Source organism: Ips typographus, linkage group LG11 (assembly GCF_016097725.1).
Source record: "Ips typographus isolate SLU linkage group LG11, UJ_Ityp_2.0, whole genome shotgun sequence".
Lineage (NCBI taxonomy): Eukaryota > Metazoa > Arthropoda > Insecta > Coleoptera > Curculionidae > Ips > Ips typographus.
Genome location: NC_138432.1, coordinates 7630192 through 7653858, shown reverse-complemented (window position 1 = coordinate 7653858; position 23667 = coordinate 7630192). Strand labels below are relative to the sequence as shown.

The 23667-nt window shown below is 34.2% G+C and overlaps 3 protein-coding genes across 4 annotated transcripts; 1 reads left to right on the top strand and 2 right to left on the bottom strand.

The window, feature by feature from the left end:
* Positions 1-1545: 1545 nt before the first annotated feature.
* Positions 1546-7316, bottom strand: LOC145735233 (putative ATP-dependent RNA helicase DHX57). Its single transcript, XM_081989050.1, has 11 exons — positions 7124-7316; positions 5086-6459; positions 4838-5032; positions 4374-4723; positions 4052-4325; positions 3638-4002; positions 2570-2892; positions 2305-2514; positions 2078-2251; positions 1791-2021; positions 1546-1734 (listed from the first exon to the last, which is right to left on the bottom strand). The coding sequence occupies exons 1-11, from the start codon at positions 7189-7191 to the stop codon at positions 1594-1596; spliced, it is 3705 nt and encodes a 1234-aa protein (XP_081845176.1). The 5' UTR covers positions 7192-7316; the 3' UTR covers positions 1546-1593.
* Positions 7317-9333: 2017 nt separating this feature from the next.
* Ork1 (open rectifier K[+] channel 1) lies at positions 9334-16812 on the top strand. Of its 2 annotated transcripts, none has more exons than XM_081988836.1 (6): positions 9334-9606; positions 9811-9967; positions 13434-13607; positions 13668-13789; positions 14587-14821; positions 14880-16812. In XM_081988836.1, the coding sequence occupies exons 2-6, from the start codon at positions 9826-9828 to the stop codon at positions 16268-16270; spliced, it is 2064 nt and encodes a 687-aa protein (XP_081844962.1). In that variant the 5' UTR covers positions 9334-9606; positions 9811-9825; the 3' UTR covers positions 16271-16812. The 2 variants fall into 2 exon arrangements, with proteins under 2 accessions (XP_081844962.1, XP_081844961.1); XM_081988835.1 differs by lacking the exon at positions 9334-9606 and adding an exon at positions 9716-9748.
* A 68-nt stretch (positions 16813-16880) lies between these two features.
* On the bottom strand, positions 16881-23592 carry LOC145735103 (transient receptor potential cation channel protein painless-like). The gene is made up of 7 exons (XM_081988834.1): positions 22452-23592; positions 19504-19890; positions 19257-19453; positions 18958-19203; positions 18663-18907; positions 18303-18606; positions 16881-18252 (listed from the first exon to the last, which is right to left on the bottom strand). The coding sequence occupies exons 2-7, from the start codon at positions 19880-19882 to the stop codon at positions 16960-16962; spliced, it is 2664 nt and encodes an 887-aa protein (XP_081844960.1). The 5' UTR covers positions 19883-19890; positions 22452-23592; the 3' UTR covers positions 16881-16959.
* Positions 23593-23667: the final 75 nt, after the last annotated feature.

Sequence of the window (23667 nt, the reverse complement as noted above, 5' to 3'; positions counted from 1 at the left end):
ATACATTAGAATATATAGAATGAATTGTCATTTGTTCGGGGGCGACAATATACACAGAATCTGAAATATTTCAACAACGAAGCATAGATATGACACTTATTGACTATATATTAGATAGATTTTACTTTATTGGTATAATAAAACAATTCCTTGAAGGTTTTATGACTCTCAAACTCGCTTCCTTCATCAATGTAGCATATAAAATAGTTTCAAACATTTTGTGTCTTTTTTAATATTTTATCGTATCATTGAAGATTTTATATAAAATCTTTATTAATAATTATCAACATCATAAATGTACTAATTCCTTCATAAAACCTTAGTTACGAAGGACAACAGGTTCGATAACAGAATAATATTACAACAACTTTTCATGAATATTCAAAACAATGTTTTGACAGTTTTCAAACTTAACGGATACTCCACTGCCTTTGGAGTCCACGATCATATTTATGTCTTCTGAAGGCTGATTAATGGCCGAGTATGCATTCCTCTCCATTTCATCCTGTTCCCTAGGGCTTAATCCACTGCCGGAGACAACGCCGATTTGAATTTTGCGAGCAATGGAAACTTTCTTGGACACATTTTCTTCTAGATACCTTCTAGCAACCTTCGTTGATTCCCATCCACCAAGTTCTTGTAAATCCAATATATCCCCTCCAGCATTAACAAGAAAAGTGATCAATATCAATATAAATATTAGGATTTTCAAGTGAAAGGTACTCAGCTATTTTTTGAGGTAGTTTCTTGTGGGTTTTTGAGTCCTTCCTGAGTTATCCTCTAAAACTTCAACATCTTCCGTGGTCATCTTGATTAGTTCATTGGTTCGGCAGGCTCCTCCAATTCCAATTAGAAAGGACACTTTTAACATCAAAAACTCCTTGTCTGGAGCAGAACGTACAAATTCGTTGATTTGTTCTCTTGTAAATACCTTGATTTTTTTGCTCTATATCCGACGTTTTTCTTCTTGATAGAACATATTAAAGCGCCGTATTTGTCGATTTCCACTCTTTCCTTCAATTCTAAGGTCGCTCGGAATATTTTGGCAATAAGGGCGAAGCAGAATATTCTTCAGCGAGTTTTGCAAAATATGCTAGCAACACCGTTTCTTCTGCACCTCGAACTTGTACTTGGTTTGGCCACACACAAAACTGTTCATATTCTTTCTCATACTGGACTTTCGATTTTTCCGGAGGCAAGTTCAATCTTATAGTGTTGGCTGCAGCCAATATATTATCAGAAATATCTAAATTTTACATGATTTTAATGCGGACAACAAAAATTAAATGACATACAATGTTGTTTTCGATGACGTTGACATTGCAATGTCCACGACTATTATAAATCGCATAATAATCCCCTTACATTAATAGCTATAATTGGAAAAAATTTCAACTTTTACCTGCCGATTTTCTTGCATGTCCTATATGAAAAGCATAGAGCCAGATTACAGAAGTAGGTCTTCTTTAATTCTCACTTCGTATAAAAAGGAAGCCTTACCATGGAGTAAGGTAGCAAATCACATATTGGATAAAAAAAACGACATTATAACAAAAAATAAAGTTGTATTTACACGTTTGCTGTTGTAAAATATTACGTATTGATCAGTTTTAAAATAGTGGAAATAACACGTTGTCCGTGGTCATTGTGCATTAAATTCAATAATGGATCTCTGATTTTGTCTTCCAGTAGATTGTACAGTTCATTCCTGATTACTTTGATCATTTCAGCTACCTAGTTGCGTCAAAATAACATTAATTTTACTGAAAAACATTCACGAAACTACAAACCTTATGCTCTTCGACTTGAAACAAAATCCATCCCTTTTCCAGGACTAAATATGTGATATCAGAACTTCTCATAATTTCCAGATCTCCGGAAAAAAGCACTAAAGGAATGATGGGTACCATAGTGCAATCTCTAAAGAATATTTTGCTAGTCCGGACTTTTTCTTGGTAGACCAGGTACGGACTGGGGAAGTGTTTGACTGTGTAATTGACCGAACTTGGATGCATAAATACCTTAGAAAAAAACATTATGTCGAATTTTAATAAAAGCGTTGAAAACCCCTTAATACCATTTCTTTTTGTGTAGAAAACTTGATGTCCTTAGCCTCATTTTCTTTAGCCACAGCCCCAGCTGCACTTTGAATAAACGTTTTTGAAGGAGTGAGAACATTCACAATGTTAGGATATAAGGCTGCGCATAATATCGACGATAGCAATCTTAGATTTTCTCCGTTGGAGTTAAACTATCAAAGCAATTAACACAACATTTTAGGGAGTAAAAAAAGTAAAAAAGTACCTCAGAACCAGTCACTTGCAATACAACGTCTTGGCCAGTTCTGCGTTTGCGTCCACTCAGATTAACTGGAACAAACCCAATATCGACCAACAGTTCTAAAAATTGATACTTAATATCTGCTATAGTGAGCAGAGTTTTATAAGACAAATAGTTTTCATTAGCAAAATTTCGGGCGGCTGTAGCACTTCTTTGGTTCATGGTCAAGAATTTCTTTAAAAAACATCCATATAGACGAATAAACAAAAAAACCCAATGAAAAACAAACCTTATAAGCCATCAAAACGGTAATTTGATCACTAAAGCCAGCAGCAAATGACATTTTCTTTTTATTGGCCTCGTCTCTTTTTCCAAAAGGAGACACAAAAGGGTTCTTGTAACTGAGACAAGCGGCCATAGTTAAAGCTGCATCTACGCAACCAAAAATCGCTCCATACAGCATCAGTTTTCCTATTCTCACGTCAACCGGCAACGCCGCTAAATGGTGCCCCAAAGCGGTTAAATTGAACTTTTTGTCAAGGGCACCCACACTTTGTAAACGTTGTGAAGCCGATATTGCGTCTTCCACAGAAGGTGGTTCAATAAAACTACCTGAAAAATCAATAACACTGTTTGTGTGAGACACTTAATGAATTCTTACAAATAGAAATGTAATTAAAAAAAACATTAATGAACATATTTTTAAGAATTAACTATAAGTAAGCTCTGTTCAGTAATTTCTGATTGTTTTATGTCCAAAATACCGTTCAGGTTTAGTGAAAAGGCACAAATCCTGTTTCAAAAAAAAAAACAGTGGCTTGATTTAAACTGTCAAAGGTCTCTAAGACCATTTTGAATGTGCCAGAGACTTTCTAAAAAGTGCCAGAGTCCTCTAAAAGTGTCTTAAATCCTCCCATAACTGTTTTAAATTGCCAGACACCTTTAGGACGATTTGAGAGATCCATAAACCTCTAAATGCTATTGAAAACCTTCTAAAGTATCAAAATCGTCTACAAGTGTCTTAAACCTTCCCATAACTGTTGTAAATTGGCCTCTAGAATCATTTTGAACGTGTTAGAGACCTCTAAATGCTGCTGTACACCTTCTAAAAAGTCCCATATTCTCAACAAGTATCTTAAACCTTCTCATAACTGTTTTAAATTGCTAGAGGCCTCTCCAGACCATTTAGAGAGTTCCATATACCTCTAAATGCTGTTAAAAACCTTTTAAAAAGAGCCAGAGACCTCTATAAGTGTTGACATAATTTTGACAATCAATCCATATAACACAAAAGAAAACTTGTATCCTCAATCATCCTTTTTCTCTCTTTGATCCAATATTAATTACCACTACTTACATAAAACCTCAAGGAAAAATTGTTCATAAAACATCGGCAAAATTTTAATATTCAAAATTAACTGTTCCAAAGGAATTCGATGAATTTCCGGAATGGGTTGGGGCAAAAAATGATGTTTAAATCGATGCCTTGTGTACAAATGTATGCAAACACCAGGCATAACACGTCCCGCCCTTCCTTTCCTTTGCATCGCATTAGCTTGGGTCACCCAAACCGTCTCCAAACTCTCCATATTCCGGTTGGAGTCGAAATGTTTTTCTTTCATTTTTCCTGAATCGATCACGTAAACGCAATCGTCTATAGTGACTGATGTTTCGGCTAAATTGGTCGAAAGTATGATTTTCCGTTCGCCATTTTTAGGTTTCCTGTGAAGAAACATTAAAAAGCAAATTCAGTCACTTTGGAAGTAAGTACCTGAATATAGCTGCTTGTTCTTCACTAGTCAGAGAAGAATGCAAGGGAAGAACAATGTACTTTCCTACTCTACGCCCAAACATTTCATGAACAATTAGCTGATCGTACAAAGCGGTTATTTCCCCAATTCCAGGAAGAAAAACCAAAATAGTACCGGTTTTCGGATAGTCGTGATTCCCGGACACAATCCACATTAAAACATTTTCAATCAAATCATTATTAATCTTGTCAGGGTCCATCAAAAACATGTTTTTACAAGTTTTTGCGCTGTAATCTGTAACAAAACTAGAAAACCCTCATATATAAAATTTAAATCCATTACCTCTATATCTGCCAACAAAATGCTGAACCGATAAGTTCTCATCTTTAATATTATCTTTAGGTTTATGAACGCCAACGTCATGTTCAGTCATAATGGCCTCTATGTCCTCATAATCAATTTTGAGTTTTCGACTAAACTCTGAACCGCCCTCTAGCACGTAACCGGTCTCCTCCAAAATATCCTCCAGAAAATACTGTTCCACTGGAAATGTACGTCCTGGAATATCGATGATGGGAATTGTGCCAAAGTATTTTGAAAATAAATCAGCGTTTAGGGTAGCGCTCATTAAAATTACTTTCAAGTCGGGACGTACTGGAAGTACTTCTTTAAGTATCATAAGAAGAAAATCACTGAAAAATCGATCTCAAATCAAACAAAACTCAAGACTATATCAATCAAACTTGTTCACTGATTTGAATTTGATTAATCACCACTAAAAATTAAAAATTCAATAATCAACGTACCTTTCTTCACTTCTTTCATGAACTTCATCCACAATAATGTGGGTGACGTTTGGTAAAGTGGTCTCAGCTTCCAACCTTCGCAACAAAATCCCCGTGGTACAAAAAGTCAGTCTTGTACTTGCCGACATTTTGCTTTCAAGCCTAATTTGATAACCTACAGTTCCGCCTACCTTTTCCGCTCTCTCATCAGCCACCCTGTGTATGTATTACTATAATTACTTTCAAGCTGAATTACACCCTACAACTACCTTTCTGCCACGCCAATAGCGGAAATTCGTCTTGGTTGAGTGCAAACTATTTCTAGGTGTTGATTGTTATAGTTTGCGATCCATTCGTCCAGTATAAATTGAGGGACTTGAGTACTTTTACCACACCCAGTTTCACCGCTTATGACTATCACTTGAGATTTTTGGATTGTGTTTAAAATGTCGTTTTTCAACTTCCACGCTGGTAAAAGCTTTCTCCTTGTTACCATTGACGTGTATTTATGATTCAACTGCTTTTGTGAAAATTCGGCTACAATGCGTTGGTCTTGTTGGACTATTTCGTCTAGAGTGAGTTTCTTTTTATTATCTTTATTTGTAGCACCTTTTCTGTAGTGTTTTGGTAACAATTTTCGGTCTTCATCTACCTCTTGAGTTGGAAACAATTTTTGTCTTGGGTCTAGAAAATCTATATCAGTTTTTAGGTGCTCCTTCATTTGTTCTTCATTTTTGAAAAATTCAGTAACTGAGTAAACACAAGGGATACCATCTAAAGCTAGCAAATCAGCTTCCTGATATAACCGTTTACATATGTGTAAAGACATAAGGGGCGGAAGGCATACGTTTGTTTTAAGGAATATTAGAGGAGGTTTAAAAGGGTATTTGGACTGTTCAGGAAATCGAAACTCTAACTCAAAAAAATGCGAGTCTAAGTGATGATCATCGTTGTTTTCTACTGGGTCAGGTTCATGGGAATATCGACACTTACTGCCGTATTTACACTGTACACCCCTAAGAAAATTTTTACATTTCTCTTTAGTTTTCTTCTGCACTTTTTTTATTGGAGGTTTTTTATTGTGAAACATGTGAAACAGATAGTCAACTTTCAAATTAACAGTCCACACATTCGGAGTTTTTTCTGAAAAACCTGACTCATAAATTGACTCTAAGGAGCTTTTCTCATCTGTTTTCATGTCGCGGAGCTCATAATCTGTCAAATCTGGCTCTACATCATCGCGCTCAGTTAATCCCATATACTTAGTGTACAAAAGATGCAAAGCCTCCTCCACTGAGTTATCACAATGAGTAAAAGCTTCAACACAGTGACTTTCATGAAACCCATAACTTTGTAATCTCATAAGAGCAAACAGTTTCAATCTTTCCTCCTCATCAGTGGGGGCATCTTTTCCCTGAGAATAATCACAACCTCCTTTGACTACCAGAGTACCACGGCCCACCCAATATTTTTTTAAAACATCAGTTTGAGGGTCAACATAGTCTGCAGCAGCAGTGAGCTTAAAATCAGGACCGTGGATGTACTTTAGTGTGTCTAAAATTTGTTGCTGGAGGGAGTCACCCAACCTGAGAAATTGCAGTTCTTGTTTAACTACTGTGTGCTTGTTGGGAACTTTAGAAGTGCTGGAAAAAAGACCTTCCACTGTACAAATGTTTGTAAAATGTAAAATATATGATTTTAATCTACTATACAAATACATATACTAATTGAAGCATTTATATACTTGAAATTATACAGGTAAACTTAAAATGATGGTTTCTTTAGTCAATTGGGCCATAGTATAATACTGCCTGCAATAGAAATTAAAGCAACCAAATTCATCAGGATTTTTGTTTAATTAAGTAGTAACAACTATAAAAGTGAAGTAGTAGGTACACATTTGATTCTTTTTAACTTATGGCTGACTGCAACAACATACTTTTGAGGTAGCTTGAGCTAATGGTGTTTTTAAGTGGCAGGTTTAGTGCTAAAGTAATGTATCTGTACCTTAAACATACTAACCACCATGTGAACTGTAGACAAACAAGCTATGTTAATGCAAATCAGGCTTAATACATAAAATATGTCCATTTCCAAACAGCAAGTAAAGACTTTGGAGAGCCTTTGATTGTTACACAATATTGACACAATTTTCAAATACCCCTACAATTAGCAGCTCCAAATACGGTTAAGTGAACCAACTACACTCTAACACAATAAAATAACTTAATACAAAGGTTTTAAGTGGAAATTTTGCTAGTAAAAGTGAAAATACCATTGCTAAATAGATTACTTACTACAACTTACCAGATTTTTGCGGGAGCCACTTCCCTAAGAAGCAAATCGGCCGCATTGATTGCTTCCTCAGAGTTCATTCTACCAAATTATAAGCTCGTCAAGTTTTCAAAAAGTTTTAAATTCAATTTATTGGGGAAAATGTAAGAAAAATACAATGTAGGATCAAGTTGGAAGACATTTCGAATTTTAAGGTTAAGGTTAACAACTGTCAGACAAGGTTTTCGACAGATGACGGCAGGATAGGGATCGTGCAGCTATTTCGCATACTTGACCACGCGAGTGAGTGACGTCATGAGTTGGACCAGTTAATTCTCTGTATTTGTGATTTAGGCTTAAATAATTTTTGTTTGTGCTTAGTGTTATTATTAAATGTACTAATAAAATTAATTAATTAAGACTCGAGTTTTTGCAGAATATAAAACCATTATAGTGACAACTAATAAACCCATATTAGTGCTACAGAAAGCAATTACTTTACGTGGATTTGTTGATAAGCCCAAAATTTGATCTATAAACACCAGCTAATTACATTGATGGGTTCGCATACACCCTATAACCAAAATTCAATGGTAATTTTTCCAGTTTTACGCAATTGCCTTACGTAGCAAATGGGCTAATTGTATAGACAAACAGGTACACAATCGAACGAATTATTTAGCGCAAACCGTGATGATTCTCTTTCTATTAACACCTACAACATTGAAATGACAAATTATCAATAATTTGAAATTCACGTGACAATCATCAGGATATTACAAGTTGTGGTCTAAATAGAATAATTCCAACGTTTTATAGATTGAAATGAAGATACAAGATGCAAATAATTGGTTAAAGAGCTTTTGCAAGTGTGTATAATGATCAATTTATATTCACCATTTGTCCACTTGTGTACGGTTTATCAACGTCATAAAAAATAAATTTCCCAGTTTTTGCTTCCTATTTTTAATTTTTTGTACTTATTTGATAATTATTGTAATTCATTTATGCTTGGTCTGGTTAGGTTAAGGATACCAACTGGGTAAATTATTATTGTTTTATAAGCCAAATTATGCGCATCAATAATAACCATAAAAGTAAAAAAAGGAAAAAAATCTGCTATAATTTCCTTCGGTGACAATTTTTTCCGTTTTAATTGTAATTAAAACACCGAAGGACGATGATTGGTTAATGCGTGCAGTATTAGTCCTAACAAGTGCTTTTTTCTTGTTGGTGTGAAGTAATTATTATTCTAATCTTTGGTTTTATTGTTTTAATGGAGAACTATAATAAACATGGTTCCATTTCCATCCAGATGTTTTTCAATTATCACAAATTTTTGAATATTATACTGTTAATCTCAATAATGGATTTTTGCTGAATGGATCCATGCAAATTCAACCGAAAATACTTGCAACGAATACCAAATTAATCAGTCGCTGATTAATTTCGTCCTCCATTCAATCAACGTAGTCATCATGATAGTAAAAGCCGTTTCGTCATAACAACATTATACGCATCATGATGTGAGAACGTCATAAGTAATCCGTTATAATAAAGAAAATTCATTTAAATTCTCTTAAAGTGTAATTAAAATTATGTTAATTTAGTCCACTTACAATTATGCCAACTAAATTGTAAATTAATAAAGTACTAGAATATCCTGTGTTTAAGAAGTTGTTACAATACGTCATTATAACTCAAAAATGTTGATTTTTTCTGAGTTATATAATTTTTCTGACTAGTATACGATGGATACTGGAAAATAATGGCAAAATAAGTCTGAAAGACAGTGCAAAAACGCAAAAGTGTAGTGTATATTGAGAGTAATCAAGATATTGTTTGTTTCCAATGTCTTCATAATTTAAAACTTCCATTAGTGCAAATAATCATCAAATTTTTATATAGTTAGGGCTTTATTTATCCACTTCTATATCTTAAATTAAAAATTATTTGTTAGTTGACTTTAAAATGCTCTGTTGGTTTATATGCAATGAATGAAATGATTGATACCGTTGAACCTGCATCAAAAATTGAATTTAAAAAAGTTACGAAATCAAAACATTAATTTAGTAAAAAAAAAACGATTATAAATTAATGAGATTACGGTAAACATTGATCAGCAAATCACCTGCGCTTGAAAACTTTATAGTTTTAAGTTGCTACAATTTGTTATCACGGTTCCCCCCTTTCTTGAAGCAACAAGAGAAGGATGGACTTGTAATATAACAACTGCTCGTCGCATTTTCAAACCAATTTGTCGGTTGCATTATCAAATCTTTTTACGTGGATACTTCACTCTTCTTGGTAACTACTACCATATTATCATTTGGAGTATATCGCAAATCGTGAAGTCGATCGGTAAAAAATCAGTACGCACTATGTGAACAGAACTAAACCGATTCGAACAATTGGTTAACCGCTCCCCAAAAACTATTAAAGTAAAATTTGTGTTTGTTAATGACAAATGTGATTCTTCAGTATGTAGTGTGCCTAATCATCCTGACTAAAATCAGGTAGGTAAAAACTTTATTACATTATAAAATATATTCTTAAGTGACGATAAGGTTCAAGTATTTGCGTTTATAATGAATTTTCAAACAATCCAGTGTCATGGATTCAAGTGAAGAAGAATCAGAGCCTTTGCTAGCTAATAAGGTTTCAATTACGAAAACTACTGAAAACCACCTCAGTTAGTTTTAAATGTGTGCATATTGTAGGACCAACTAGAAAAAATGTCCAAAAAACAATGGCTAGTGTTGTTGTGCCTCTATGTGATGTATTTGCTTGCTGGGGCGGCAATTTTCTATTACGTGGAATCGAAGGAGGAATACAAAAGGGCGAGCATTGAAAAAGAAGATAGGAAAAATATTGAACGTAAGTATGGTCAGGTTCAACCACCTTTTGTTGTTTCAAATGGGTTTTAAGATAACGGTTATTAGTAGTTTAGTTTGGATCAACAATAATTTTTTCAAGTTTAAAAAGTTTGTTTAGTTTAATAGTACATTAAAAAAGCTTAAAATTGTTGGAAATTTTAACATTATTATACAGTTTTTATTGTTCTTCAGTTCTAATTACCATTGCTGCTCTCAATTAGCTAAAATGTTGGTAGTTTGTTTTCTAATTTTTGAGAAAACTAATAAAAAATTAATTATTCTCTTTTTGGTTTGCAACATTTTACTAATTAATATTTAGTAGTCCAATCGTGCTATCTGACATTTTTAACAGAAAATTTAATTTTCCCAGTAACTGCAACATCTTTAACTACTTTTTTGAAATTTACAAATTTTTTACTTTTAAATCCAGAAAAATTTCTTGTCACCTTTAAACTGTTCGACCATATTTGTACCTGAACGTGCCGCTATTTATTAATAACTACCGTCCTTTCATCGAAATTATTGTTAATGCACAAGCTTATTCTGTCAAAACTGTTTTTCATATATGGCTGAAAAACTTATCATACAGCCTTGTTATGTTTCTCTGTAAATAGGCACCTTTTAAAAGTTTAATAGGTGACCTTCCACATAATACTAACAGTTACGTCAAAGCGTTTTGGTATTTTTTACAAATCTATTATAAAGATAACGTTGCATAAATTGCAAATATACAGGATGTCTAAAAAGTCTGGAATATTGCAAATATCTCGAAAACTGCTGATTTTATTTTTCTCAAAATTTGCGTCTTGTTATAGTAAATAACAGCGCATGACGTGAGGGTGAAATGAGGTTCGCAAGTATACAGGGTTAGTCAATTTTATTTGAGGAAATTATGAAAACACTTAAACGTTAAGTAAATTAATTAAAACTAGCCCATTCAAAAAAAAAAAAAAAAAATTAACACCATTTTAAGTAATAGGAAAATTTGCCAATTAATTTAACATTATATTGACGTTAGCTGTCATTGTTACACCTATCATTGTTATAGGTAGGTACAAAAAAAAAAAAAAAAAAAAAATCGTATATCGTTGAATTGGCCTTTATAAGTACTCTTAAAATCTGAAGTAATATACAGTGTGTTAGGTTTGAATTAAGAAAGTTGGTATACTTTGTGACGGACCCTGTATACTTGCGAACCTCATTTCACCCTCACGTCATGCGCTGTTATTTACTATAACAAGACGCAAATTTTGAGAAAAATAAAATCAGCAGTTTTCGAGATATTTGCAATATTCCAGACTTTTTAGACACCCTGTATATTTTTTTCAAATACATTAAATAGCGTTACTAACGCATTCCAAACTTAAACCAAAACCCATTTTTTAAATATTTACTATTTAACTGAAATGGTATTGTTAGTTTAGAAGGTACGGCAAAACTTTACGATGAGTAGGCAATTGACTCAACAATATACAATTGCGGTCAGAGTTTCAACAGATTTGAAAAAAACTGTGTGGATGGTCTGATGTGTTAATTACCAATCAATGATCAAGATCAATTTTTAATCTGATATTGATAAAAACGGAAGTAAGAGAGAAACGTTCTTCGTACTGGCTTAAGTAGTATAAAAGTGATTCCAATGAAGCTTATCTATAAATTTGATACCTCCCACTGTGTTTCACAATTTTTTTCTTTTTTCTTTGAAGTAATTCTTTAGATTTTCCTCCAATCTCTGTTTATTCAATCACTAAAACCAAATCAAGTAGGTGATTGTAATTAAGTAAATTAATAAATACCAAGAAACTCTTCAAGTAATTTCTATAGAATGTCAACTTTATCTTATCTGATTTATTCTTTTTAGAGCCTGTCTGCGTAGTATCCTGTTAAGTGTTCCTGTTAATTTCTTGCGTACAACTTTACAACTTTCAAGGATTTCTTCGAAATTTTCATGGAATCGAGGGGTTTAAGGTTAATTCGTACATTACAACATTTGGTCGACCTTATACAGATACTCCAGTTTGTAAATCGAGGGTCAGAGATTTTTGTAATCTAGGCCATTAGAAATAAAACCTGAATTACCAGCAATGACTTTTTAGGTGCAAAACCGTTTATTTGTCACCTGCTTTTTGCATTTCAGGTTTTTCGTGCATAAATTTACACAGGAGGGTATTTTTTATTTTATAAGATTTCAAGCAGTGGATTCTATAATTACTTAATCATCCTAATACGTGCTTAAACTCTTGTCTTAATCATGTGATTAGTGCCATGGTGTAGTTACACTTGTGATAATTATTTGTCTGAAGTGGTAAAGTATGGTTTTCACTCGACCTTACCCGATAAAACCCAGATAACCTGGCAACAATCATTCAAATTACTACTGTTGTACGTAAAAACGATTTAAAGCAATCAAACTACTGTCAAAGATACAAAGGGTGTCCCAAAAAAAAAAGTAGTTTAACTAATTATTGTTAATATTCAAATCAAAAACTCATTGTACATAGATGGTTCTAGAAACTGTTGCACGCTTTTAAACTGCTCTATAATCAGACGGAAACTTTGAGACTGTTTCGAAATCTTCCAGACTAATTGAAGAGCATTTGAAAGCTTCTAGACACTGTTTTGGAGTTTTGATAGTGTTTTGGAATCTTTTGAATTTTTTTTAGATTATTTTAAGAATATTTGGAAAGTTTCTGGACAGTCTAAAGAGCATATTGAAGGTTCTGGACTGCTTTAGAGGAATTTGAAAATCTTAGATGATTTTAGAAACTGTTGCACGATTTTAAAAGCCTTTGGAAGCTTCTATATCTTCTTCTTCTATACACTGTTTTGTTGGAAGCTTTCAGAGTTTCAATGTATGGAAGCTTCTGAAATCTTTTTTGACTACTTCAGAAGCATTTGGAAAACTTTTGGACAGTTTAAAGAGCATATTGAAGGTTCTGGACTGCTTTAGAGGAATTTGAAAATGTTAGATGATTTTAGAAACTGTTGCACGCTTTTAAAAGCCTTTGGAAGCTTCTATATCTTCTTCTTCTATACACTGTTTTGTTGGAAGCTTTCAGAGTTTCAATGTTTGGAAGCTTCTGAAATCTTTTTTGACTACTTCAGAAGCATTTGGAAGACTTTTGGATAGTTTAAAGAGCATATTGAAGGTTCTGGACTGCTTTAGAGGCATTTGAAAATCTTAGACGCTTCTAGAAACTGTTGCACGCATTTAAACTGCTTTAGTGCTAATTGAGGAGCATTTGGAAGCTTTTAGACTGTTCTAAAAGCTTTCGGATGCTTCTATGCTACTTTAGGAACATTTGAATGCTTGTAAAAGTTTCAGAAGCTTTTAGAGTTTCTATAGTGTTTTGGAAGCATCTGTTATCTTTTTAGATTACTTCAGAAGTGAGGGATTTATTGGATATCGCCATTATACTATTATAATTAACATAGCTGTTCCTAAAAATCCTTTTATTTGATTCTAGGTTTAATGAAAAAACATTTTAAAGGAAACTACAGTGAAAAAAAGAATCTATTTGCCAATCTTACCCAATACTGTGGTAAGCCTTTAAGTATGGATATGAGCGACGAGCCCATCCCCTCTAAATGGGATTTTTACCATTCGCTATTCTTTGTGATAACGGTTGTTAGTACCATTGGTAAGTCTGTTAATTTTGCGCTCTTACCAGAGTAAAGCTATTTGTTATGTCGCGTTTTAGGTTATGGTAATTTAGCCCCTACCACTATGCTTACCAGAATGTTTATGATATTCTACGCTTTGGTGGGCATACCGATGAATGGAATCGTTATTTACACTTTAGGAGACTTTTTCGGGAAATCGGTAAGTTGTCTTGACATTGATAGATTATATACTGACGTCACAGTAAAGTCTCGGGCGCACAATACGCTAAATATGATCGACTGCAATCGGTTAAAATATGCGCGAAATCACATATTTTGTGACACTTGTTGCTTTGACTCTAAATTACTCCCTTACTTGACAAGACACGTCAAAATGTCATAGAAAACAAAAGATAGATCAGATTTCAAAGTTTCCAAAAATATCCCCACATGAGTTGATTGATAACTCCGTTTGGACGCTAGAGGGCGTTAAATTTCTTTCACCATAAAATCACATATTTTGTGACACTCGTTGCTTTGACCCTAAATTACTCCCTTACTTGACAAGATACGTCAAAATGTTATAGAAAACAAAAGATAGATCAGATTTCAAGGTTTCCAAAAATATCCCCACATGAGTTGATTGAGAACTCCGTTTGGACGCTAGAGGGCGTCAAATTTCTTTCACCATAAAATCACATATTTTGTGACACTCGTTGCTTTGACCCTAAATTACTCCCTTACTTGACAAAATACGTCAAAATGTCATAGAAAACAAAAGATAGATCAGATTTCAAGGTTTCCAAAAATATCCCCACATGAGTTGATTGAGAACTCCGTTTGGACGCTAGAGGGCGTCAAATTTCCTTTACCATAATATCACATATTGTATTGTAAATATTTTTAGTCAGATTTCATGTATATCCGTCCCAAGCCGCCATTTTAAATTTTCTGCCAAAATGTTGACTTGCACCTCATTTAAAAGGAAATTTCACGTATTTTTTTTTGGTTTTTCAGTTTACCAAACTGCACCAAAGATGGAAAAACTCAAGACTGGAAGCTAAATTCGATTATGACACTGCCAAACTGGGACTAATAGGCCAGGTAATCCTTTACCTGGTTCCTGGATTCACTTTTTTCATTTTCCTCCCCTCAACCATCATGACAGTGTTTGAAGGTTGGGACTACGATATCTCTGTCTACTACTCCTTTGTCTCACTCACTACCATTGGGTTTGGTGATTACGTTGCTGGTAGGTTTGCCACTTTATCAATTACTATGAAGTAGTACAATATTATTTGTTAATATAGGTACAGAAGACATTTTTGGTTTTGGAGCTCTATACGCAGTTTACCAGGTGTTTTTGCTAGTTTGGATCATTGGTGGTATGGGTTACGTGCTGATGATCATCAACTTTATCACAACCGGAATGAGAAGCAAGAGAATCAAACAGATTGAGCATATGTTGAGTGAAAACCTCAAAAATACTCCCAAAAAAATCAGGTCTGAACTCAGAACATTGTTGCACGAGATGTTGTTTATGAGAGTCAAACCTGTCTACAAAGGAGAGTTTGATTACGTCCCTTCTATAATTGAAAGAAGTCAGAGTTGCCCAGACTTGACTATATACAAAAAGTCTTCGCCTAGTGCTGTTCGAAAAAGAGCTATGTCCGAGTGTTACCGTGCAGTAAACTTCCAAAGAGTACAATCAGACACTGATCTAGACAGGATAGATAAAGAGAAAACATTCAGACCTACAAATGATCTGTTCAACCAAACTGATTTGTTGTTCAAAGTTTGTGATGCACTGAGCTGTGAGTCCCTGCACGAAGCTCATAATAACCTAGGAATTCATGGATTCTCTGACGATACAATCCTAGCATCTGAATTTATGGATAGTAATAAATTGAAGAAACGCAGGGCTATTAGTGACGTACGACCTCCTAGTATGCTGTTAAATCAAAATGTATACGGTAACACTTGGTACGGAGCAGAAGCTGAAAATGCTATAAAAGAGTTTAAGAGAAGACAAAGAGCTAAGTCTGTAGTAGAATATAAGAAGCCTGAAAGGGAGAATTTGTTCCGGAAGATTCGTAACCGACTAATGTCCAGGGATGAATCAGCTCAAGACCCGGAGAAGCCTAAGATTCAAACTGAACCACCTCCAGACTTGTTTATTCGTAGGGACTCCTTACTAACCACCAGGGACCAAATCCTCGAACACACTTCCATAGCAGACTTTATTAGGGCTTTATCAGTGATATCAGATCCTGAAGACATAAACACCGAAAACACCTCACCAAGGGCTCGAAGACACGGTATAGTTATAGCGCAAGGCCGAAGGGCCTCCCTGGTTCCCAATTATCCTCAACAGGAAGTAGGAGCTCGACGACGGTTTTCTTTAAGACCTTCAGATGAAAGCCTCTTAAAAGACGTAAAAATCCCAAAGAGAAAAATGTCAGTAGCCTTCCAGAATGAAAGACGCAGCTCTATGTTTGTAGACAGTAGTATTCCACCAACCCTAACGGAGAACACGGTATTTTCTCCAGGTCCTCCTCCCTACTCTAGCATTCCTCCTCAAGTACCTCAAAGAAGGTTTTCAGTTCGGGCAGTGAATCCTGCTAGTGTTTTAGTCAGTCCTGTGCAGAAACAGTTGCAAAAACGCGAAAGGACAGACAGTACAAGTAGTGTGAATAAGTAAACTGTTTTTAAAGTCTGATTATAAAATGTGATCTGTACCTAAAGTCTGCCAAAGATAAGATTCCAGTCACTCTAATGTAATATAGACACAATTTTACTTATACAACCAAACATACTGATGAAACGAAATGTCAATCTAACCAGAAACGTCACTGCAATCTTAACATTGACAGACTATAGTGTCCTATAGCCTATTCAAACTAACATAGTAAGTTGTGTGAAGAACTGTATTTAATTGGAAATGCATCACTATAGCTAACTTGCTGCTGTGATTTTTTAGGGTATTTGTGTAGAAATCTCTTGAATTTTTTAGAAAGCCTTTATAGAGTGATATTACTAACCTGAAACTATATTTTTAGTGCCTTTAAACGCCATTCGAAACTACTAAAACAATTTTGGTAAAATTTAGTAATAATAAATATACATAATTTTTAGTTACTTTGTAAGGTAAAGGTTTATCTTAACCTGTATCAGGCCATCCTCTTCTTGAATCAGTATTACTAAATAATAATTAACAAAAATGACATTAAAGTTTCAAAAATACAGTTTTGTGATAATTTTAGCATAAGTTCCTTTTAACTAAACAAAATGTTGCAAATTCAGTCACAACATTTTTAAAAATATCTTTATTACAAAACTAATCCTAATAAAACATATTAAACGTACATCTATCATCACATTGCAAGAGTTTTACTTATTCAAAGCTTTTAATAACTCATCCATTCTGTTTTTTATCTCCATTATCTCATTTTCCAGCCTTTGAGTAGCACTAACAGCGTTTTCTTCCTCAATCTTCTTCTGCACTATTACATTGATCCGTCTGACCGTTTGCCGATCTAAATGAATTGAAGAGCAAGGCAAGCAGCCTGGTTTCAGGTTCCTCTCTCCATGATTACAGACGACAGCGGAGTTTTGGTTTGGATGGAAAACCAGTTCGTAGTTGAGATATTTAGGAAACAGACAAACGTTAGGACAAAAAGTTTGCACAATTTTGACGTTCCAGGTGCTCTTAAAGGGTAAACAACAACACAAATCTCTGATTCTGTTCAGGATATTTGTAGGGAGGACATTGTCCATAAACATGCTTTCCACATATCTAATATGTTGCGCCCTGGCTATGTGACCTACTAATTCCGCGTCGTTTTGAATCATTTGAGTGTCACTAACTGCCAAACCGTTAAGGAGATTTAACAAAATTATGGCAATCATAAAAATGAAAAGGGCAAAAATCACTTTGCTGGTTACAGGAAATGTATCGAAATTTATGCTACTAGCGTCAAATTCACCGGTTAACATTATGATAGTTTTGAAAATTGAACGTCCAGGATCATCAAAAGATTTGTCTGTATCATCTTCTGCGGTTTGGTTCTGTGACACTGTCAAAGAGTTTGGAACACTGGAAGTGAATAACAGATAGAAACTCATCGCAAAAGCGATTATTAGAAGACAGTACCAAACGAGGAATTTGAAAAAATTAAATGAAACTGTTTTCAGCATTACCACATTAGTGGAAAAGTAGGGATGTGATCCTAGCATTAAAACCAACTCGAAAGCTGCTAGCAGAATGGCCAAAGATGATAGTTGCTTCTTGGTGTCTAAAGAAGGATTAGTCATAAAAACAATAAAAGAAGTCAATAAAATAAGAATTATTTCTATGTAGTTTTCAAAGTTTTTAAAATACTTGTTTGGTGCTACGAAGATTTGGAATAACTCCCTCATGATTAACAGTATAAGAGTCAGAGATAAACATGAGTAAGACAAAGTGGAAAACATAAGGTGAATGGTGGATTTTTCTTGTGTTGGAAAGTAAGCATAGTCAGAAAACACGTAAATGACTAAAGACACTACGAAAGCGATGTAAAAACACAAATTAACCCAGAACAAGCACTGAATCTGCAACCATTTCATCAGCAGAAAACTTACAATAACAGGATGACTAAGTAAATGCTTGTACTCCGGGGAGTTAGCCATGAATGATACAACCTAAAGAAAAAATCAAATCAAACCATCATTTTAATAGTTAGTATCCTTACCTCAGTCTCCTTCACCAAATCTTTAGTAACTAAAGAAGTAATACCGGCTGCTTCAATATCTTTCTCGTTCTCCTTACGTGGCCTGGCGTATGGAGGTATCAAAGTACGGAAACTTAAAGCAATTTTGAAATATTCATTTTCCACTTTAAAATTGCTCTTCCCGTCAAATTTCACGCAGTTATCCAGGTGTTCTTCCAAAAGTTCAGGCTTAATATCATGAATCGGCATTAAGTCGTATTGGTCTTTGGTGCCCAGTGAGGCACCTTGATCCAGAAGTTCATGCACTATCTTAGAATCACCATATCTAGTAGAAAAAAACCATAATTTGTGTAAAAAGATCAAATTTAAGTGAAATCTCACCTGATGGCATATTTTAAAGCAGTGTTGCCGTTTCGATCCTTTTCGTTCACTTTCAGCGACTTTTCATCCAGATCACCGGTGTTGATTCGATCTCTGTAAATTTTGTAGCATTCTTTAAACCCATCGTGGTGGCTGTATTTAAGGAAAATCGGCAACAACCCCTCTGGAATACTAGTCAAATTAGGGTACTTATCTAGAAGAGCTTTAAAAATTTCCTGATTTCCCTGCTCGGCAGCTATTACTATCTGAAAAACTACAATTAATACAAATTTGTTTGTTTTGCAGTGTAGCATACTGGTTTTGTGTGGTTTTTACTTCCAGTTTTTTCATGGTCGGCTCCTTTAGACAGTAAATAAATAGCGGCCCTATTTAAGGCTTTTTCACAACTGAATTGCAACAAAGTGTACCCATTTTCATAGTCAACCCATTCTTCTATGTCCCCGTTACTGTAACTAATAAATTCAATTTCGTTTCCTAGTTTTAAGTAGTTGTACAGTTCCTCTCCAGGATTTTTGGGTGCACCAACATTATTGTTGGTTACCTAAAAAAATATAAACTTGAAAACCTTGCAGCTGATTGAAAAGGTTTGCTTACATTTCCTTGGGATTCGTTAATAATAAGCTGGATTTTATCCAGAACTCCACGTTTGGTAGCCCAATCCAAAGCGTTCTTATTCTTATTATCAATCAAATTCACGTTTGCTCCTTTCCTGATTAACAGTCTAGCACAGTCCAGAAAATCTTGAGAATTTGTGGCACCATATCGGATTAAAATTTGCAAGGGAGTGTTTCCTAAATAATTGAAAATTAACTTTGTTGTAGCCCTTTTTAAAGGTACTAACCATGCGAATCCTGTACGTTAACATCTCCAGGATTTCGCTGCAGTAAAACTTGTAAAATTCTCGGATCTGTTCGTTGAGCAGCCCAATGTAGGGCTTCCCGCCCTTCATCACTGTAATCTCTAGGATTGGCCCTTAAGTCAAGTAGTTTTTTAACCGTTTCAGCTCTGACGCCATCTTCAGAGCAGGCGATCAGCAGAATTCTTTTATCGTACTCCTCATAGGTGTGGCTGAGAAGGTGTTCGTTTCTAATAACCAGTTGCTCGATTTTATCTAAATTGTTGGTCAAAACTGCGTCCAAAAGCTCTTCTTCTGGGGTTGGACAGATTTGACTGGTTGTTCTAGTGAATTTCACCGAGTTGCCGTTCATTCCTTCATACATTTTCCAACCTGGATCATAAATCATTGTTGACATTAACTGGAAATGTGTTATTCGTTTCGAATTTCAAACTGCCCATTCATCTAAATATTATTGCTTAAACAATCGAAACCATATTGTTTTCAGGAATCGTTAAGTGCTGTTTTACTACTGGGACGTAAAAAATCAGTCGAAAAGAATCGATTTTAAATTCAATAGACTAGAATTTCCCGTTTGCAACCAACTTGAACTGCATTGTTCGTAATACGTTTTAGCATTGTTCTTGACCTCTTTCGTTTACCATTTCAGTTTGTATCTAAAGCCGTATTTAACATACGTGCCTATCTTAGGTTTTAAAGGTTTCAGGTTTCGTACACACATCCAATAAATTTAATTTCCCTAATGACAATGATTTGACAGTATATTACCAATTTACTTGAAACCTTCCAAGTGTATTGTGGGTGCTTTGAATGGTTGATGAGATAATCGATAAATTTCAATTTAGAATATTGCCAACGAACTAATCAACTATAGCTTAATTGAAGCCCAAATCAGCTAAAATGGATCAATAAAAATAAATTTAGATTTTTTACTTATATTATAGGAAAGTAAATATTTACTTTACCAAGAAAATTTGACAGTTAAATTACAAATACTCTATAATTTTGATACCGCTTTTCTCCCTGACTGTACCAAATTTTGTAGTGTTTTTTCAGGTTATTGGATAGGAAATTTAATGAGGATTCCAAAAGTGTGCTTAAAACAATCATTTTTCTTACTCCAAGTGGGTTTTACAGGCGATTTTGTCTCTGACTGTCCTTTAAACCGTGTTCAAATTTCACAATTTTCAACTGATTTAATATTTGTTGCACCAAACCAGTTTTTCTTAAATAACTCAAAAACGGTAAAAGTTACAAAAAAAATGCAAGAGGCAAAAAATGTTTCTAATGAACTGCTTATCCCAACACCGTAAGTGTACAGGACCGTTTTAGCTTCCAGTATACAGGGTGTGAATTAAAAGTATGGTGATTGAATGTTTTTGGTCACCCTGTAGGCAATATTTTAGATAGAATTTTTTGCTCAACTCCACTGGAAAAAAGAGCTCAAGGCGGTTAATTTGAGTGGTTAAACCACCCTGAACTCCAAAAAATAATCGAGTTACAGGGTGTTCAAATTTCAAACCACAATTTAAACTGATTTGAAAATTTGTTGCATCAAACCAGTTTTGGCTAAATAACTCAGAAACGGTAAAGGTTACAAAAAATTTGAAAGAGAGCAAAAAGGTTCGTAAAGAAATGCTAAATTCATTCTTAGTAGATCCATAAAGCTGTCAGTGCCGCCAGTATACAGGGGGTGCATGAAAATTGTAGTGATTCAGATTTTTTATTTTTCATAGTTTTTAAGATAGAATTTTTTGCTTTACACCACTGGAAAGAGGAAAGTAATAAAGAATATAAATAAAAACACACCTAAAAAATATACACATGATAAAGAGTTCTGTGAATTTACTATATTTAATAAATAAGCAAAGTAGGTTTGTTGTTCGTAAATAGCGTGTTCGATAACAAAATTATGAATAAACGATATCAAAATTGTATGCAGTGATGTAGTAATACCATAAAAAATTCAACAACTTTTGAGGCAAGCAAATTACAGTTTATAGACATAAATATCGATTCTAGACAATAGAATACACCCTTCCATTAGTTTTTGTGCGGTTTTAAGATATTGGGTTACAAATGTTTGGTGTCACACATCCATACCACACTCCACTTAACCAAAAAATTTGAATAATGGTTTTAGATAGGTTCAATTAAATTATGCTGATTGGTTAGTCACTGTCGGCTACTTCCGGAAACTTAATTAACGAATCCTGTTAGTTGCACAGGCATTGTATATGGCTAAAAAACATCTAAACTTACATACGAACACTTGTTATAGCTGTTTGAACCCACACTCAGTCAGATTCAGCCAGATGGTTCTCATTTAATAAATTTAATAAACACTAAAGACTGATGATTCTCTGAATTTAGAAGCTTTTTACCATACAAAATATCTACACAATAATTGTTTGCAATATAGATCAGAAGTTCAATTTTGTTATTAATATATGGGTCTTTGTAATAGTTTTTACATCACTCTAAGATCTATGGAGTAAATCAAAGTAACATAGTATGACGTAACAAGTTTGTTTTAATTTTTCCATTGGTTTTTGCCAAAATTTGTTGTTATTTTCGACACGTATCTCTGAAACGGCCTATCATTTAATCCTCTCATCATCAATCAAAACGGAATTCACTTTTACATGAAAAACCTTCACAAATTTGTACAGTACACTTTTGCGAATTAAAATCCAATTAAAATACTGATTATGGTACTGAATTTCAGGGAGAAAATATACAAAATGGAGTTTGTTCTCGTTATTCATCTCACACACGTATGTCGGAGAATTCATGAATTTGCAAAATGAAGATTAATAACAAAATCTCATACACTTGTAGATGCTTGTTCATGTAGTAATTGCGTACTTTAGAGTGTTCCACTCAATCAACTCAATTAAATGATGACACAAGATTTTTTTATTTAGACTCACCAGGTTATTGCTAGTTATTAATCCAAAAAAAAACGGATTTTTGCACCACAAAACACCGTAAACACTAAAGACAACAAATGGTTCGAATAGTCACTTCTGGAACATCTTGAAAATCGAAAAACAAAGTGAGAAACACGTCTGACAGTTGCGTGGGAACGATTTGATGGTTTCGCTTAGGCTATAGCAGGAATACAACACTCAGCAGGTTTGCTGCGCGTTTGGCTTGATGACCAATGCACAATTATGTGCTTAGGAGTCCTTTTTTGGGATGAAGGAGGGACGTGGGTACCATATTGTTGGTACCCACTTCCTGTCCAATCGAACACGTATTCAATACTGTTTTTCTTTTTTTAATTAATTTTTAAAGAAAATTGTTATCATTTCTTAAACAGGTCCGTAGTTACAAAGTTCAAGATATAGAATATAACAGATTTTATGTCATACAGGGTAAGGTAAATAAGCTTTTCTGCTTTCTTAATCAAAATGCTGAAAAGTGGATTTATATTAATGTAATTAGTTAACAATTCTTTCATTCGTATTATTGCTGCAAGGCATAGCTTTGTAACACAAGGTCGACTACTTCTAGATCAGTTAATCATGTTAAATAAAATGGTACGCATTTTTTTGAAATATACTTCATTCCATTGCGTAACTTATACAGGTATGGAAATTTCAAAATTCCATTCAAAACTCCAGACAAAGATGAAGATAAACTGTGTAAACGATATGTGTGAGTGTGACAAAACTGATGTAACCTCATTTGACAGTTAGTCATTTTAACTGATAAAATGGCCACGTGACCAACTGTTAAATGACGTCACATCCGTTTTATCACAAGTAGACCATTCCTAAGATTTTTTAACAAAATGTTTGAAATCATGCTAGTAAACCGGTTTCATCTTGCTCAGATGTAATAATATAATGTGAAATCAGTTCGGTTAGGCAATAAGGGACCAGATTTTCAGAAGTGACCGGAAGTGAGTCATTTTACAATCTTCAGCTTTCTCTGACTTGATATCTGTGAGAAAACATATTAATGGTGTCGTCGTTAATGTCTAATTATTTAAAAAATTACTAGAATCTAGAGAGTTATAGATTTTAGTATTATACAGGGTGATTCCAAAGTTGGGGCTTTCCTTTCACCTGCGAATAGGGCTTCAAAAAACAAGGTTCAAGGTTAAATAAATTTTTTTCGAAATGTGAACAATAACGAAGA